The 18,040-nt window shown below is 43.4% G+C and overlaps 1 protein-coding gene across 1 annotated transcript in view; it reads left to right on the forward strand.

The window, feature by feature from the left end:
* Nucleotides 1–18,040, forward strand: part of LOC115318912 (DNA polymerase epsilon catalytic subunit A) — a 101,025-nt gene that overhangs the window by 76,481 nt on the left and 6,504 nt on the right. The window contains exons 41-49 of the mRNA XM_029978640.4: nucleotides 1,808–2,011; nucleotides 3,639–3,701; nucleotides 6,342–6,413; nucleotides 7,923–8,024; nucleotides 10,034–10,116; nucleotides 14,214–14,343; nucleotides 14,856–14,990; nucleotides 15,198–15,277; nucleotides 17,582–17,714. Of these exons, the coding sequence (XP_029834500.3) occupies nucleotides 1,808–2,011; nucleotides 3,639–3,701; nucleotides 6,342–6,413; nucleotides 7,923–8,024; nucleotides 10,034–10,116; nucleotides 14,214–14,343; nucleotides 14,856–14,990; nucleotides 15,198–15,277; nucleotides 17,582–17,714 (1,002 nt within the window). The remainder of the gene's footprint in view (nucleotides 1–1,807; nucleotides 2,012–3,638; nucleotides 3,702–6,341; nucleotides 6,414–7,922; nucleotides 8,025–10,033; nucleotides 10,117–14,213; nucleotides 14,344–14,855; nucleotides 14,991–15,197; nucleotides 15,278–17,581; nucleotides 17,715–18,040) is intronic.

An 18,040-nucleotide genomic window follows, 5' to 3' on the forward strand; every position in this document is an offset into this window, starting at 1 on the left:
CGGTGGACTATTTGCTTTCGTTTTAGTGTAGACCATTGTCAAATGGCAATGGTCCACGGTAGGAGCTATTCGTCAGCTACATTCATCTGCCTAGGCATCACTTCGAAACCCCACAGCTAAATATAGCCCAGGATTGGGCGCAAGCACCGAGTCTCGGTGCTCAGCTTTTGCTCGGGTACAATCGATGCTTTCGCGGATATTTGGATTCGTGACCAGTCAACCTGGTAGCAGAAACTACCAAACTGTAGCAATGTTCGCCGTTTAGCACATGGTCTAAGCACTGCCAGTCCAGCTGACCTGCTGTTATAAACGTTGGCAGCACAATTCAGTAAAACATGCGACTGCTTGATTTGACCCCAAGTTGAAGAGGTCCAGTGGTTCTCAAATGGAGGTCTGCGGACCCTTTGGGGTCCCCAAAGCCTTCATCTGCCAGTCATGTGCAGCAATAAGACACCTAAGACCATAGTGAAAAAAAAAAAAAAAATAAATAAAAAAAAAAAAACTTTTAAAAAGCAACTCTGCTTCATTTTTTGTTTTGAAAAAACAATGCAGTCCTCTTCAGTAACACCTAGGAGTACCACACGTCAAATATATTACAACGCAGTTCTGTCTAAATGTTTCTTAAACGGCCCAGCAAACTGTAGCAGGTGAGGAGAAAGACTAACATATGGCTTACATGTTATAAATGTTAAGGATTAATAAACGAGCACCTCAAACACGACTAAAAATGTATTAATCACCGCTGCGTACGAGCAGAGTTCCAGAGATTAGGCCCAATAGCATGGTACACCCGTGAGCGATATGAAGGGGTACGGCCCTCTTTTTGTTTTCGACGCTCCTGCAAGTTTTGGAACAAGCTCTGTTCCAGAAGAGGGCTAGAACGCAAAGTTGAGACCCTTGACCACGTACCATTTGAGGTGTTGAGAGTTAATATAGCTTTAGGGAGCCGTAAAACAGGCAAGAAACTAGGTACGGTGTTCACCTTCATATTGCCGATGGTTGTACAATGTTTCTGGTCATATCTTTAATTCTAAACAGTATTTGGAAATAGTGAGAATTTGGTTCACAATTTCCCCGCAGCACTAAATGGTTCTCCCCTTTCTTTTAAAAAGAAGGGTGGGGAAGCGATTGGGAAGTGGGAAAAAGTGAGAGGTCAGATTATTTACAGTGCATTTAAAAACAACTCAAGTCAATATTTAAAAACTTCTTGATCACGTTCAACTAAAGTAGTTTCCTGAAATTGCAAGGTATAATTTTTTTCTCGCTATTGTGCATAGTTTTATAGATATCACGGCTCAAAGTTTGGTTTTGGGCGTTTACGGCAAAACAGGAACTATCTGCTACACTATGGCAACACTGATCGTTAGCCGTACGGCCGCGACGTGCCGTCACCGTGGTGCTGCGGTACACGGTACAACCAGTAAACCCCAGCTCCACCGCCCTATGACGTCACAAGGGTGCTGTGCCAGTGTTCTTTGACTAAAAGCTAACCTGCTTGCCGCCCACCAAATAGCGGCTGGTCACATCTTTAAAATCGGGTTTAGTGGAGTTTGCAGCTTCACTTTGACGTAATATTTTGGCTGTGATCATATTTCGTGCCACAAAAGCGTTATCAGTCAATTATTTTAATTTCGTTTTCGATCGTAGTTGCCCTTTAAGCAGCATTTTGACGTCTTCACTCTTCACTGCATGTGTCAGCAGGTGAAATCAGGTTGTGAAAGCACAAAGTCGGGTTTCAATGCCTCGAATTGAGCGTCTCTAGGTGGTGTGTACTTTGCCGCAATTCAAAAGCCCGCGTCCGTTGCAGCTGGTGGGAGAGTTTGAGCGGCTCGGCACAGTGGTGGTGTACGGCAGCACGGGGCGCCTGGTGGTATGCACCAAGCGTCGGCGGCTGCAGGATGGCCTTGCCCACGTCGACTACGTCATCAACGGCGTGCGCGGGAAGGACCTCTTCCACAGCCTCGACCTGACACCCCGGACGGCCTGGCACTTCCTGCTCTGGATGGATCCTGTCAGTGATTAAGGAGTGTTGCGCCCTCAGCCTCGAACCATGTTACTTGCTTTAAGAGAGCATTGCACCCTTAAGAGCAGCAGATTTGCATTTTGAGTGTGATTAATTGACTGCATTACAGTTGCTCATAACTCCTTACGAGAGAACTTGCTTGTACACCGACGCCATCTATCGGGATGTTTTTACAGGGTTTATTTTATTTTATTTTTTTTTTTTACCCGCAGATTTTGGATTTGATTTGTGTGTTAGATAAAAAGAAATCAGCTTTTTGAGGGGTTTATACTGAAGAAAATAGGACGGGCGTGGGGTTTGCAAACTTTCAGGGAATGTGTGCGGTGGATCCCAATACGGCACGCAAGTTTGTCTGCTTCTTGCGTAGGGGTTGTGGTGACGTCAGAATGCCAAGTTCTGATTGGCTCTGGTTGGAAGGATAGTGGGTAGACCTCAATGTTAGCTGCCTTGAGGTCTACCCACTATCCTGTCAATTGAGCCAATCGGAGCTCAGCGTTTTGATGTCACTGCAACCCTTGCGCAAGAAGCAGACGAACTTGCACTCCGCATACTTTGGCAACATTCCGGTATCAAAAAGAGAAGAAAACCCGAAAGGGCTTCCAAAGAGTTGAGCAGCCTGGCACACAGTTGTACAGCCGCGGAAAGGAATTTTTTTCCTGTGAACCTTGGATTCTTTTTGTTCGAGGGCAGCTCTAACTCGGGGGAGAAGGGACATTTCAGTTTTTTTTTTTTTTATTCAATGAAACGGGTTCAGGGGTTAATTTTCGGGGTTTGTCGGTATTTACCGAGTACACGGAACCTTGCTTTAATGTTGTTCAAAACATCTCGAGCACTCGATAAAAGAATGATGCGTCGAATATATGTAGATTGGAAGTGTTTCAAGGCTACCGTTAGGTTGCAACGCAGTCTATCGCACTCAAATCAAAATACTATGCAAATGGACCTTAAGGATAGTATTTTTGTGTTCAGTTTTGTTAATTACGCCAACCACCATAGGTATGTTTTCTTTTTTAAATCTCGGAGCACTACAGCGTCGTGGCCTCCATTGCTACTGCGGCAAAGAACACAATTCTTTTTTTTAATCACTTGACTACATTGTACATCCATTTTTGTTGCAGAAACTGTTTCCTGTATGTAATGTCCAAAAGGGCCTTTAGGGTAAATTGGTAAATAATGCAAATAATAAAATTCTTGTATGTGAACTGATATTGAGCTTTAGACAGGTCTCCAAAGGCCATGGGAATTCATTTTCGCCTCCTAACTTAGCACAGTAGTGTCGAAGTCTTTAATAAGAATTTGAGAGATGAGTTTACCAGAGCAAGTTCTAAACAGGGGGCTCTTTCTGTTTGTTTCTCGCACCAATTTATAGGTGATTGATGCGAGACTTTTGTCCCTTAGGCTCATTTTTGTTCGAGCAACTTTGCATGATATATTAACTCTATTTATTGTCAAATGTTCATGTCGCTGCATATCTGGCAGTAGGTACACAATTGGTGGAAGTAACATACAGGACCTGATGTGTTTCTGTACCATGCGTGCAATGTTTTGTGGGTCTTTCCTGTGGGCTGCATTTGTTTAATGGAAATGAATTGTTTGTCTTGCCTCGTTGATTCAGGCAGATCATGGCGGAGTACAGGGAAAACAGGAATCCCCTGAGGGAGAGGAGGAACAAGAAGAGGTATGGTGTCAGTGACTGCGTATACCCATAATATCTCTGTTCACTGTACTCTTTGTTGATGCAGATAATTTATCAAAAAGGGGGTTGGGTGTGTTTCATTGATTATCTGGAAAAAAAGTTTGGAGAAACCAAAAACAACCAAACTGAACATAACTTAAAGGGGCACGGATTTTTCTAGAAGCTTTTTTTTTATGGCATATTGTTTGTCGGACTTTAGTCAATAAAAAGGACCATTTCTAGATGGCAAGACATCCTAGTAAGCTCGCAACAATAGAAGTACATATGCACTATCTTTCCTTGAAGAGGCCACCCTTGGGTCGCCACCACCCCCATAAGCGTTGACTAATGAAAATACTTAAAGGGGTCAGGGCATGCCAAAAATAAAATATGAGATAACTAGATAACTATACTGCTGAGACCCATTGTATGTTCCTATAATCCTGCTAAATTTGTTTTTAAAATGGTGCAATAGTTTCGTGGATAAATCAATTTATATGCGGATCCCTGGGATCCGCCCCATTCAAAAAGGCTGCCATGGCCGAAAGGCTGGTGACGTCACCAGCCAACCGCACGGCGTCCCCTTGCATGCACTCACAGACTTGACTCTCTTGACGTATCGAGCTTCAGCTTCCTTATTTACCTTCCGCGTTTTGAGCATGTAGTCTGTGATGATTATGTCTACAGCATCGCTCGCTTCATCGAAGTCTTCGACACAGATCGCAGCAGCGATGAGAGTGATTGTAATTAATAGATGTTGGAAACTGTTCATTTTGACTGCGACCTGCCGGCGACCGGCTCCAGCGACGGCAAGTCACAAACGAACTCGCTCTGGTTGCCGTCGTCCGGGACAATCTCGCAGGCGCACGCAGGGTGGAAAGTCAAAAGGGCTGGATGCAAGAGCAAGGATAGCGTTGGGGTTGCTGAGTTGCAAGAGCGGTTTCGATCGTACCGTGGCGAGGCGAGCTCGGGCGATCGTGGGGACACCTAGAATCAGAGAGCGTTCATGATCATGTGGTTAATAGGCACCATGGTGGATGTTAATGGCTATACCCTTCGTAACAGGTGGCAGCTTGCGCCACCTAGCCCAAATCTAAAAAAACAAAAATATGATTCCTCCCGCCCGTCCAATCCAATTTTCTTCCCCTTGCCTAACTTGGGCAGTGTTGCCTGGTTGCCAGATGAAAATTATCAATATTAGTAAATTGATTATAGCAATTACTAGGGCTCAAAAAAATGCGAAACTCGGTGTATATACTAAGTAGCCTATGAGCATTCCATATCAAGAATGACCTATCCGTCTAATTTTTGTGCCCTAGCCCCTTTTTAATTGCGTGGAGATTCCGAATGATAATAATAATAATAATAATATTTATTTGCATACAAAAAATCTGATCTTGAGTGGCGTGCACGGCTGTGCAGAAAGGTTAAAACCCGTACGCGAGTGCGCCTGCCAGCCCGCCACCCAGGATTTGAAAAAAAAAAAACACACGCACACGTATATTAAATTTGTACACAGGGCCGTAACCCAAAATGTTTTAAAAGAAAAATGAGGGTGAAATGTAGAGAGTAAGTTGACTCACACACACACAAACACACACTACACTACAGCACTGTTATGACGCCTGCTGCTGTAGGTGCTTTGAAAACAAGCGACACATCGACACAGATTCAGTACGGTCCTGGGGAAGCGGCGAACGTATCCTGAGCGGGGCCGAGATGAAGTCCTCAATGCCGGCTAAGATCGGCGAGCAACTGTGGTGTTTGGTACGCGCTCGAATAAGTTCAGGCTGTCCCGATCTCTTGTTAATCCTTGGGATGGTCGCAAGGTACGTCCCTTTGAGCGAGCCGTCGAGGAGTCGGCAGGTAAGGCCCACCCTGGCGACTCTTCTCCGATGAGCCAGGGAATGCCATTTGAGATCCTTAAGCCGACTGGCGTAGGGCAACGCAGGATTGTGTTGGCGTTTCTAGATGTCAAATCTTTGTGTCTATGAGACATAATACAGCAATTATTGTTTGAAAACACCATCTGATGGTGCCATCTTATGTCTGCTCCAAGGTGCAGAAAGAGGGACATGTCACAATCTTTGATGAAATTTTTAGTTTTGCCCATCAGTGTGATTTCAGGTTTTCTAGGATGCTTAGAGCCTGTGGATTGAGTTATCACCATGAATAGACTACCTCAGAATCCACCTGAGTGCCTTTTAAAATTTAAACTTTGAAAAGAGAACAAATGGAGCCTAAGTAATGTCTCGTGTAACTGCTGACAGTGCATTGCTGGAGCCCCTGCTGTGCACATAGGGTCGTCCGGGACAATCTCGCAGACGAAAAGTCACTTTTCTTTTTTTTTTTCTGTCAGTGAATTTCTTTTTTTCCAATGCAACTTTTACGACCTTCATTCATTACTTTTCTGACTCCTCAGTTTCTCGCTGAGGTTCTCAAATGAAAGTTTAAGAACCTTCTCTAGTTATTAATTTTTTATGGTGCTAACTCTCATTTAATTTGGGCAGTCCAAATTACTTTTATTTTCATGTGAACATTGGTCTATGTCTGAATAAAGTGAAAAGTTTTTAAGTTTCGCAAGCTAACTTCTTTTGCAGCATACCAACTTGTGTATCTTGTCATGTTTAATCATTATTTCAGGCAGAGGTGCGCATGTTCTGGAACTTGGCTCGTTTCTTGCCCGAAGCAGGTGCTGTGCAAGAAAACTTTAATGTGAGTCAAAGCATTCCTAGTGCACCTTCCAATTAGTCCACTTCCATATTCACTGACTGAATTGAGTGCATTGTTTTGATGTAATCTTCCCTTTACAATATAAGATTTGAACTTTGTGGTTTATGTGTGTAATTTTAATGTGAAAACATTAACTATCCCTTGGAGCGAAGCCGACAGCATCTGTAACCGCAAGAAAATGCAAAAGAAATGCCCATTTTCCTATTGACTGAGCAAAGCGGTTCCTAGATAGCCATTGGCAGCCGCTTCACGAGAGCGTGCTTGGCCGCTGCTCTCGTGTCAGGCGTTGCCGGAGTGGGGGGGGATGGGGGGGGGGGGGTGGGGTGGAAAAGGAGGAGTGGGGGAGGGGGGCTGCGGCCGCTTCTGCTCCTCTCGGCACCGAAGAACATGGCAGCACTTGAGGCATCTATATCTCTGGCGGCCCCAACCTCGGGAGTAGCAAAACGTGGCCGTCCACGCCGGTAGACCAGAGACAAACTAAGGGAGCAGAAGAACGACATTCATGCTTTCGCATTCACTTCTCGTAAGAAGTACTTAGGTGTTCTCGGAGTTTTTCTTTTTTTGGATGTTGTAGCGACCTACGATGTGACTGAGTAAATCATTCTCAGTGGGGATCCAAAACCTTTTCACTTGATATGACTAGTTACCACTAATATCATTGTTCCTAGTGTCTACTAGGGTTACATCACATAAGTAAGTTCTGAAATGGGAAATCCTAAAAAAAAAAAAGATACCTTTTTTACTAGTTTTAGGCATAAATTGGGTTTAGACTGATTTTCGAGTGCAAATATTTGGCAAGGGAGGTTTTTATGCAATGGCGAGTAGTACTAGTGCATTATCTGTCACATATGTTCTCCTTGATTGAGTTGTTTCTTTTTGTTGAATTCTTACCATATAGCTAGGTTTCTGCTTTTTCGTTATACGCCGATAAACCCCCCAAAATGACTCCCGAGGCGCTTTTATCAAAATCAGGAGAAACCGAAAACCCCCGAATTGAAGGCGTTCTTATAAGAAAAACCGTAAGTTCTCAGCAAGAAATGTTTATCTACAACTTAATTTTGTGTTGGCCTGGAATACAACCCCCACTGAACTGTTCACAATGCTGCTTCTTTTTTTGGAAACCACAGCCCTTATCTCTTCCTTCCCTTATCAGTTCCCGGACGTTTTTCAAGTATATTCGGGTCAAGTGCATTTTTTTCTGGAGGTGGGGGAGCCTTTGTCCTCTTTCCTTCTACACAAGCCCCCATAAATACCGATTTTTTTGTCTTACACCAAAAATTTACATCTGTGAGAAAAAATAAACCTAGAGAAGACACCCCCCAATTAGAAGAAAAACAAACCCCGAAAACACAGAGGCACTACTTATAATCCTTCAAGGGCCTGTAAAGTATCTCAGAAAAGCACTGCAACCGTAGTCCTAAGACAAATTGAGTGCTGCAGGTTTTTTTTTTTCTTTAATTTTTTGTGTTTTTTTTTTTTTTTTTTTTTCAGATGGTCATTGGTGGCTACATAAATTCTGTGTACCTGAAACTGAAGCAGGAAATCGAAGCCCCTGGAGCCTCCCAGGTTCAGCGTAGAACTATCAGTCAGGCGGTAAGACCTTAAAATAGTGGGCAAAGTTGTGTGTGGTCATGTTCCCTGGAAATATGTCGAGTAGCATGTCTTGGACTGGTGCAGCTCACAGTTTACGTTGACTAATGTACACCGTGTGGTTTGCACTGCCTGAAAGTATAAGCTTTGTTTTGTCCATTGTCCTGCTATTGTTTTCTTTGTATCAATGTCTACAGTCGTTGACCGATTTTTCCGACTTCGCAGGGACCAAAAAAACGTCCGAATAGTAGAACAGTCCGAAAAATCGGCAGATTAAAAAACTTGCCTTTATTACGTCTAAGCGCTTAAAAAGCCGAAAACAGTGCCTTGCTTCAGGTTATGCCTGCGCGCCTTGTTTCCGGTTATGCCTCCAATTGCGTTCGGCAGCCTTCTATGAGCTTGAGAATTGCTGCCTTCTTTTCTAGCGTTACGGTAGAGTACTTTCTGTGCCTCTTAGCAACACATTGTGGCAGCGAAAGAACAGATGGGGCAATGACGTCCAAGCCAGCGTAGTCCGAAAACACGATTCACCGAGACGAGATTGAGATGAGAGGAACAAGTCCACGACTGCAATGGCAAATGAACAAAGCAAAATGGTAACAACGATGATGACGATAATGACTTGCAGCCAGAGAAAAAAAAGCCGTACAGCGTCACCTAGCAATATGACTTAGCAGTACTTAAGTAGAGCTGCCAAACCAAGCCAATCCATGTGCAGTCAACATAGAATTCAAAATGGCTGCTTCTCGGCGGTGTGTCCCGCTAATCGCTCGCGACGATTTTGTCCGAAAAGTTTAACTTTAGGACTTTAAACTGTCCGAAACATTGGTCGTGAATATGCACTATTTTTGTCGGGTAGGTCCCGGTTCCTCCTTTAGGTGCAAAATATCAAACAAGTCCAAATTATTCACGTCCAAAAAATCGGTCAGCGACTGTATGGTCCATTTTGCTTCACACGCAGCAGTCTGGACTAGCCTGCTAGGATTGCACTCGTAGTGAATGGGAGTCACTATATTTTGCGTGTCGTTTAGTGTTTTTTTTTTTCTTTTTTAACTTAATCTTCTGACCCTTTTCAAGTACGCTCTTCAGAATCACCTCTGTATTGTTCTTCAAATTCCTCACAAACGCATGCACAGGGGTGAGAAACTTGGTCAGCCAGTGTAGTCGTACCTAAAGATGTTGTAATTTTTGTAAAAAGAAATATTAGGGCTTAATGTCGCAAAGGTGATGCCCCAGAGATTTCCGGTGGAAGGGATTGACCGGGGTTTGAACCACACACACATTCCCATAGAAAAAATAAACAGTGTGACCTGCAGACTGACCTGAGCATACGCCCTCCCATTCCGTGTACCTTGTATACCGTTGACGTCGCAGCCTAACAATCTACCATCTTCTACGCTACCTTTCCACTTTTCTTTGTTTCCTCTAATGTTCCTCTACTGCTTCCTCTTTGTCCAATTTTCCTTTGCCTGTTTTTTGTGGCTGACATCTCACAAGGCTTCTTTGATCTTTTTATTGATTTGTTTCTATATTTGGGTGCAGCTGTGCTCATCTTTCAAATTTTAATTTTGCTAAGAAAGAGTCTTGCAATGTGATCTCCTGTCTGCTTTTTGTTTGAGGTTGCACAAACAGCACAAACATTTTTTCAGTTATTGCAGACTTTGCAGTTTAGAAACCAGTATTGCACAATTTTGTCATGCCTGCCGACAAACTACTCCACTTGTTTGCATGTAACAAGGGGGCCAGCTAAACAAGGTATTTTGAAAGGGGGCAGAAACAAAGATGGGACTGCCCACGAAATCAAGCAGGCGAAAATGTTCTGCCCCAAACTGCCAAATGTATGCCACTTCGAAAAAGTCATGTGCTTCTGGCGTTTTGGTCATAATCTAAGTGCGGTGGGCACGTCTTAATAAACAGTGCTCGGTACGCCAGCATATGAAACCTGAGTTCTTCGTCGTAATCAATGTGTGGGTTACATAGGATGAACACGTTTTTCCCTGTTTGTTTTACAGCCGAAGGAGCAGAGCGTTGGCTCAGAGACTGCAACATACATGAAGCAGCTAGTCAGTGGAGAGCTTGCCCAGAGACTTTTTGGGTAAGTGGTACAGTTAAACGCCTCTATAACGAAGTTCGTGGGACCGGTCAAATTTGCCGTAGTACAGGCAACTTCGTTGTACTGTAGTAGTTGAGCGTGAAAAATCTATCATGCGAAACCGAATTTGTGCTGTCGCATATTGAGGTTTCTGCGCGACATTCGAGGTGTTTTAGGAAAAACTATAGCGCCAAATATAGTACGAGTGACATTAGAAACAAGGTTTCGTACGTGGACCATTAACTTATCAAAAGAGGGAACAGTGCGAGCGCATCGCAGCTCGAAGCACGTGGGGCTCACACTGCAAAATCCAGGCATCTCAAGCTCGATTACCTTTCTTTTTCCCAGATGTAAATTGTATTGGCATGTGTTCGTGTACTCATCACTGCGTGACACAATTTAAAGACTCCAGGCTAGCGGTGGTGATAGTACCACCACTGGCAAAGTTTGTTATCTACAGCCGAGACACTGGGTATTCCTTGCTGCAGTCTAATTTCCTGCTATCCAGACCTGACTGACATATACCGTATTTACCCGAAAATAGATCGGCCACGAAAATAGGTCGACCCCTATTTATTATAACTCACCGAGAAATAAAAAAATAAATAATTCAAATATAAGTCAACCCCTGTGTGGTAGCGACTGGCCATGGGTGTGGCCAGAGCGAACCAGGTGCGTGTGAAGATGATGTGCTCCCGCTTGCACGGGGCACGAGACTGGGAGCTGGACTCGCACGAGACAGGGTCTGGACTCGATCGAAGCAGGGACCAGTTATGCTGATGTAAATAAGAGGAACAGGGTAAAGTTAGGGCAAAAAAAAAAAAAAAAAACTCTTATTTGCAGCACCCTCGGCTAAATCGCAGGGCAATGCCAAAAACTTAATCATCGTCAGAACTTCCAGACATGTCGTTGTCCGAAGCTTCGTCAGCTTGGTAGAAATCCTCAAAAATTTGCAACAATACCTCACTGACACTGTTGTAAAATGACGACAAGAAGAAAGAAGGTGGAGACGGCCGAAGCGACAAAAGACCAAATTCAAAGACGCGAGCACCGCCGCGAGTCGCCGTGAGCAACACGCAAGCCGCCGCAAGCAGCATGCTAAAGTAACCTCCATTTTTCTTTCTTTCTTTTTCTTTTGTGTGCGTTTGCGAGGGAGAGGATAGGAGGGCAAGGTGCATCGTGCATCGCATTCCTCTCCCTCCCCTTGCCCTGCGAGGGGAACGCTACAGACGCAATGGCGAAACCCGACGCCCGAGGGATGTGCGCAAGTGGCGGCCACGACGGGGGGGGGGCTGTCGGTTGCTGCTGTTTCGGTTGTTTTCGTGCACCAAAAGCTTTTTGAAAGAAGGAGCGGCGCGGCTCTACGGCAACGCCCGATCGGTAATTCAATAGCTCCATGCCCTCGATGGGGTCGCAAAATTTGGTCGCGAATGTACATCGAAATTATTTAGTCACGATTATAGGTCGACCCTTAATTTTTGACAACATTTTGGGAAAAAAAAGGTTGACTTATATTCAAATAAATGCGGTAACTGACATATATGAATGGATGTCAGTGGTTTAGTTATTATTGTGTGCACCATGCTGAAGGCATCATGCTGTTTGTGGGCACGTATCAAATAAATAAAGAAACAAATATATGTCAGTTAAGAGTATAACAATAACTAAACCACTGACATCGACACCCGACCATGCAGCCAATTAGGGGCGTTCGCTGACTGCATAAATGTGACCTTTTCTAAATCGGGGAGCAGCTTGCACCGCCACGTGTCAATTGCAGGAGGCTTTCAAAGCGGCTGCACTGCTCTGTATTCTCTTCTATGAACACATAGGAGATTGGCCGGGACTTTATTTACATCATAAAACAGGCGTTTGACTAATTCTTTTTTTAATTTTTAAAGCGGTCGCGAAAAGAAAATGCATCACTTCATGACCACAGAAATGTTGAAAGATGCTGATTCCTGTGTGTTACGGCAAAATCTTGCATCTACATTCTATAAACTGCGTTTAAACTGTGTGGTTCTTTCGACTGTGTGAAATGACCATTCGACACTCTTGGGCAGCATGAGCTGCCCAAGACTGTTGAATGGCACTCTTGGGCAGCTCATTGAAAGTTTTGAAAGGTCTCAGTAGCTTTGTAAACATGTTTAATATTTATTAAACCTTATTTAATCTTTATATGATAATTTGAGAGTGATAAAAAGAATGAGTTATTTATTTATTGCTGTTCTTGTATTGAATGACATTAGAATCGAGTTGAGTGACGTTGAATTGAATTGAGTGACATTGAGACACATATAGTGTGTCCCCAAAAGATATTTATATGGTTTTTTTCACCGCACAAAATAACCTATGCATCACCGAAAGGTCATTCTCCGCCCAAATGTAGCACTAATGATCTGAACCGGATGCCAAAGTTCCACAACTAACTGTTATCTCATTCTAAAGTTATAAATATAAGTAGGATTTCGTGTTTTCAGGGGTTTGTTTGTTTTTCTTTTTGAATTTTGGGGTGTTTTTTGGAGGGTTTATTTTCTCCCACAGATTCAGTGTTTTTTTGTGTAAACTGAGTTATAAACAATTTACACAAAAATCACAGAATCTGCGGTAAAAAATAAACTCAGAAAAACAACAAACACCCCCACTCTCAAGGGAAAAAAAAATACCGTAAACACAGAGCTTCGGTTATAAGTGTTTTTCTGAAAATTTCAATGTGAGAATGGGGCCCGTTTTTTGGTAACGTGTCATTCAGCTCCGTCGATTACCATATTCTCATTGAAAATTTGAGAAATTCACTTATAACTTTTGAATAATATGAGAATCTTCCAATCGGATTTAAACCCGAAACTTTGCAAAGTCAGTAGCGAGAAGGGACGTTCTAGACCACTCGGCCACCTACACATCTGGTTTGAGTGGTTTACGGATGTATATGCACGATTTTCGCAGATGTAGTCCTGGGACGTTGTAGTTCTCCTTCAATTTTCATTTACCACTGTCTTCTTTAGCACTGACTTGACATGTCGCTTTTCAAGTATGCAAAGGCATACTTGAAAAGCCAAGCCAGGTCGATCATAAAAGTTGATCTGGGTTGCTAGGCTGAGGCCAGTCCCGCCACGAAAACAAGCATTCCCACAGTGCTTCCAAACGCACATACTTGCGGCAGTTGTTTGCTGTAAGCTATGTCGGTTGAGGAGAGTGAGAGAGAATAAACATCTTTATTGAGCAAAAGAAGCTTTCGGAGGCGTCCTTAGTCCAGGATGCCTTGTCGGTTGAAGAGATCTTTCTCTAAACACCTCTGTGAACTCAAAACCACTCGCACTCGTAATTATTTACGAGCTCAACGAGCTTGCTCATTCATCACTCCACAGATGCCGGCAGCCATGTTTGTTAACGTTTCAAACCAAAGCGGGAGCAGAAATCTCGGGAGTACATTTGAAAACAATAATGACTAATCTTGATTATTTGCTTTTCAAACATAAAAAATAGTTAATTAAAATACTATTACGGCATGGAGATACAAATTTACTACCAACCTTTCACACGTCAGTCATCTCTCCAGCCAATGAGAGATCTAAGCACCTTGAAAGCACAAGACGGGGCTTGGCAGGGTGCGACTTCTACCTTCCGCACCAAAATTGCATCTGACTGTAAATATTGTGCCAAATTTTATTTTTTTTTGTGGAAAAATGATTTAAAAATGACATCTGACCCATTTACGCCCTTTAAAAAAAAAATAAAAAAATTTTCCCTTGGAGTGTTTTTTTAAGTGAGCTTCTCATCGATCACCGGTGCACTGCGGAGAAGCAAAACCCGAGAGCTCCGCGGGTATTGCTTCCCCGCAGCGCACAAATGCTCAATGTGAAGCGCACTCAACGGGGCTCACCTGCCACGATCAACGCTTAAAAAAGTATGAATATCGCAGTTCATCTCGAAGCGAATGTCGAATAGCGTATTACGTATTACTGTAAACTACAATTAGAATATTCATACAACACCAATTGCTCTAATGGGAGGTTATTTTGTGTTTCCTCTTCACAACCTTCATTTATTTTATCACTCTTTCTCGTGTGTTTTGACTGTTGCTTCACCTTGTCCAACAGCATTACGCAGAAAATACATCAGAAGCTTCCGTCGAATCTCCTGGATGGGGAAAGCGTGTTTCCCACCATTCCGGGCTCTCATCTGTCTCAGTCTAGTCCTGCTCTGGAATTTGTCAAGGCCGTCTGCCAAGTGAGTGCCTGGCTGCCTGATCTGAATCACTCCATCCTCTGCCCTTCGTGAACTTCAGAATTGGCCAGTCTAAACATGCATAGATCCTTCTTGAGCAGGTACTCAGGGTCTTGCACCGGCGCTTGTTCCATATCTTTGCGGCATATCCTAGAAGGCAGTGCTGACTATTGTAAGGTTACCGACTGATGAGATGATAGGCAGGAGGAGACCGCCCAAGCAGCACAGATTTGGCCAATCATTTCCAATGGCTGGCAATGGTTCTTTGGCCAGTGGCCAGACAGTGGCCAGCCATTGGCCGATGACTGGCCACTCTTTAGCCATTAGCTAAAAGACCATCACCAGCCGTTGGTCAATGCTTGGCCAAAATCTGTGCTGCTTGGCTATCACTGATGTGCTTGATGATAGTACAAGGATATTATAGCACTCACAATCATTGAGTGGTGAAGTTCTTAATGACTGTGGCATTCGGTAGATTCAATGTTGACCCCACTCGTGGCTTACTATTCTCTCAGGTGCTCTCGTTGGATGGGAACATAACCCAAGAGGTGACCAAACTGCGTCGAGATCTCCTCAGGCTCATTGGCGTTGGAGAGTTCAGTGACCAGGCCACGTGGAGAGACCCATGCCTCTCCTTCATGCTCACAGAGGTAATGTCCATGAGGAAGTTAGTGTGAATACATATTCTAGTTCCTCATACAGGGCATGAGCTGTCTAATGTGGTAGGATTATGCAAAGGCTAAACAAACAGACAGCCCCTGCTTTCTCTGTTCACTCGCTGCTTATATTTTTATTTTGAGGAAACCAGTGATATAATATATTTATGAATGCTTCACACACTCTCCAACATGTTTCAGGTTATCTGCAAGACCTGCAACAACTGCAGAGACCTTGACCTCTGCAAGGATCCTTACCAGGGATTGGACAGCCATGGCATGTATGTTCTGCCTACACTCAGTCACTTGGGGGTTGTTCAGAAGGCCACTTGGGCTGAAAGAAATAGGGTACTATCTGTTGTAAGAAATAGGGTACTATCTTTGTTTTCACAAAGATGAAGTCTGCTTAATTGCAGCCATGTTGCTAGAAATCTCAACCAGTAATGTAGAAAAACATCTTACAAACTCATCCCTAGTAGTAGTACCATAGTACAGCTAGAACTGAAGTAGCTGATACATTTTTTAGGAAACAGCATTAAAAAAAATGTGATCCAGGAGAAAATAACAACAGATAATGTTTGCAGAAATCTCAGGTGAGACGGAGAACAACTGAGCACACTGACTTGTAGGGTGGCGGGTCTCTATTCAGTGTGCAGGTTGTACAGACAAACTCTGATAGCTTCAGAGGTGCTGTTTTAGAAAATGTCAGAGAGATGATCATCTTTTAATGAGTTGCTATTGTTTTTAGTTCAATTTAGAGCAAAAGTTTTTATGATGTGTGTCTTACTGAAATGCATCTCATGTAGACAAATGTTAATGCAGATTTGTCCAATTAAAAAAAATTCACTCTGCAAATTCTTGTTTGGAGTGAAGTAAACCTTCTTGCTTAAAGTTTTTTTTTTTTTTCGAAAATAAAGCTTTGTGCTTCATTAAAAGGCAACACCAGTCATCTCTGCAATTATCAGGATAATGAGTGACTTCACATTGAAAAGTCCTAAAGCAAAGTCGTTCAGTATGTTACTGGTCATTAAACTTCAACCAAAGTTCAGTATGCGGTCAAGAAGTTCTGCTAGGTGTGATACTGTCCTGGAGGGGGCATTTTTGTTTGGTCTGTCCACCCTGAAGCGAGTCACCCCAAATTCATGATTATAAGTAGTTCTCAAAAAACAATTTCTTGTACACCAACATTTCATTATGTCTGTAAGTGATCACTGTATGCAAGCACCAGTCAATCTGATTGATCTCTAACAGGAAAATTTAGAAACACTTAAACTTTTTTCATTTATTTCAAACAAAATGATTTTTTTTTTTTTTGCAAGTAAAAATGAGCCAGCTAATTGTGTGATGGGGTTTGTAGTGTAATAAATACAAGCTTTACTGCCAGTCTTACAGTGTGGACGGTGCGTCCATCGCGGCTCTCGGTTTAGGAACAAGTGCCCGAGCTCTTGTTCCTGGACCGAGGGATTGTAGATGAGGAAACTGGGAACTGGTTTTTGCCCGGCAGAAGACGGCTCTGTAGGTCGGCCTTAAAGTAAAGTACATGTTTTCTAAAGCCTTCTCCCCGGCTGTGCCATCTGTAGGCTTTGCCTAGCAAAGTAAAAAAAGCAAACATATTGTCTATGACGCAGTTTGGTGCACCGCACATTGCTTTCCAAATTTAGCAGTTTTCATTGAATTTGTGCACATAAAGCTTCGTTGGCAGTTTTAATATACACATGTAGACGAAATTACGTTGTGACATTTGACTCGCCGTCTTTCTAGGTAACGCTATATAGAACTGTGCTGTTTTTTGTTTCTTTTCAATAACTTAAATCAAGTGGAGTCATTCCTTAAAGGGATGATGCAGCGATTTTTGTATTATGTGCAAATACCGCTTAGAACGGATCCCTGACGTTAATGACCTGTGAAATACCCGTTCCTTTTTCACCACACGCAATTGAAGTCACAGAAAAAAAAATTAAGAAAAACTAGCAGAGTTCACCCCCTCAACTCGCAGCCAGAACAAGCGGCCACGTGATCTGGAGCCGGTTATATGCCGCCAATGTTGATCATAGCCATGTGCTGGGGTTGGCAAAGTACAGGACACGCGCTGAGTTCCAGACATTGTTATGGTTCGGCTGTTGTCGTCATTGCAACGATTGGACACAGGACACTGCCCAAATTCTTCTGGAGCTATAGATTATCACGAGCCCAAATCGAGTGCCCACGCAATGCTCGGGTCCAATCTATGAGCCGCATTCAAATATCGTCACTGGGCGGTACTGCTACCGCCCAGCTATGTCATCAGGTTTAGCGAAGGAGAGATTGAATGAAAACGCTCGGTTTTGTCCTCGAAATCACAGTGCAACAAAGGAGTTTCTTGGTCAGGGGCGTTGTGTGCGAGTATCCTTGAGTCCCACTAGTGCCAGTAAGCTCGTGTAAAGTGAAAAACAGTCCAATTGAATATCGTTGCACCACCCCTTTAAGATGCACAAGGTATTTAGCAGAGCATGCTACCTGGAAAGGTCAACTCTGGGACATTGCTGCTTTGCTAAGCCTCGCCTATGCCTGAGTGACGTCTTGCCGCTTGCCTCTGTCGTCTGCAGACCTCGGTGGCATTGCTCCATGTGCGAGAGTCCCTACGAGATGGCCGAGATCGAAGCCCTGCTGCAGGAAAACCTCCAGCAACTCTGCATGGCACAGGTGCTGCAGGACTTGCAGTGCACCAAGTGTCATATGGTAGGCTCTTACATTGCCTCTGCTGTTCCTGCACTATTCACTAATCTTCTTGGTTTTTCAGCCATTTTCCGGTTTGATCTTGGTGATAATTAGGGCTGGGCACTTTATCGATTAACCTACCAATTAATGCTTTAATCACGATTAATTTTTTGACCGGATAATCGGTTAAATTTTGACAAACGAAAAAGTAAAAGTTTGACACTTTCACCACGCAGACATAGACGAGTACACCTGTATGAAGGCAAGCTTTAGGTGCAATTTCGACCTAAAGTAAATTGTAGAGGTGAGATATGCAACTCCAGACAAGTGGAGAAGGTTATACTTCA

The sequence above is a fragment of the Ixodes scapularis genome, unplaced genomic scaffold (genome assembly GCF_016920785.2).
Source record: "Ixodes scapularis isolate PalLabHiFi unplaced genomic scaffold, ASM1692078v2 PGA_scaffold0__279_contigs__length_252992795, whole genome shotgun sequence".
Lineage (NCBI taxonomy): Eukaryota > Metazoa > Arthropoda > Arachnida > Ixodida > Ixodidae > Ixodes > Ixodes scapularis.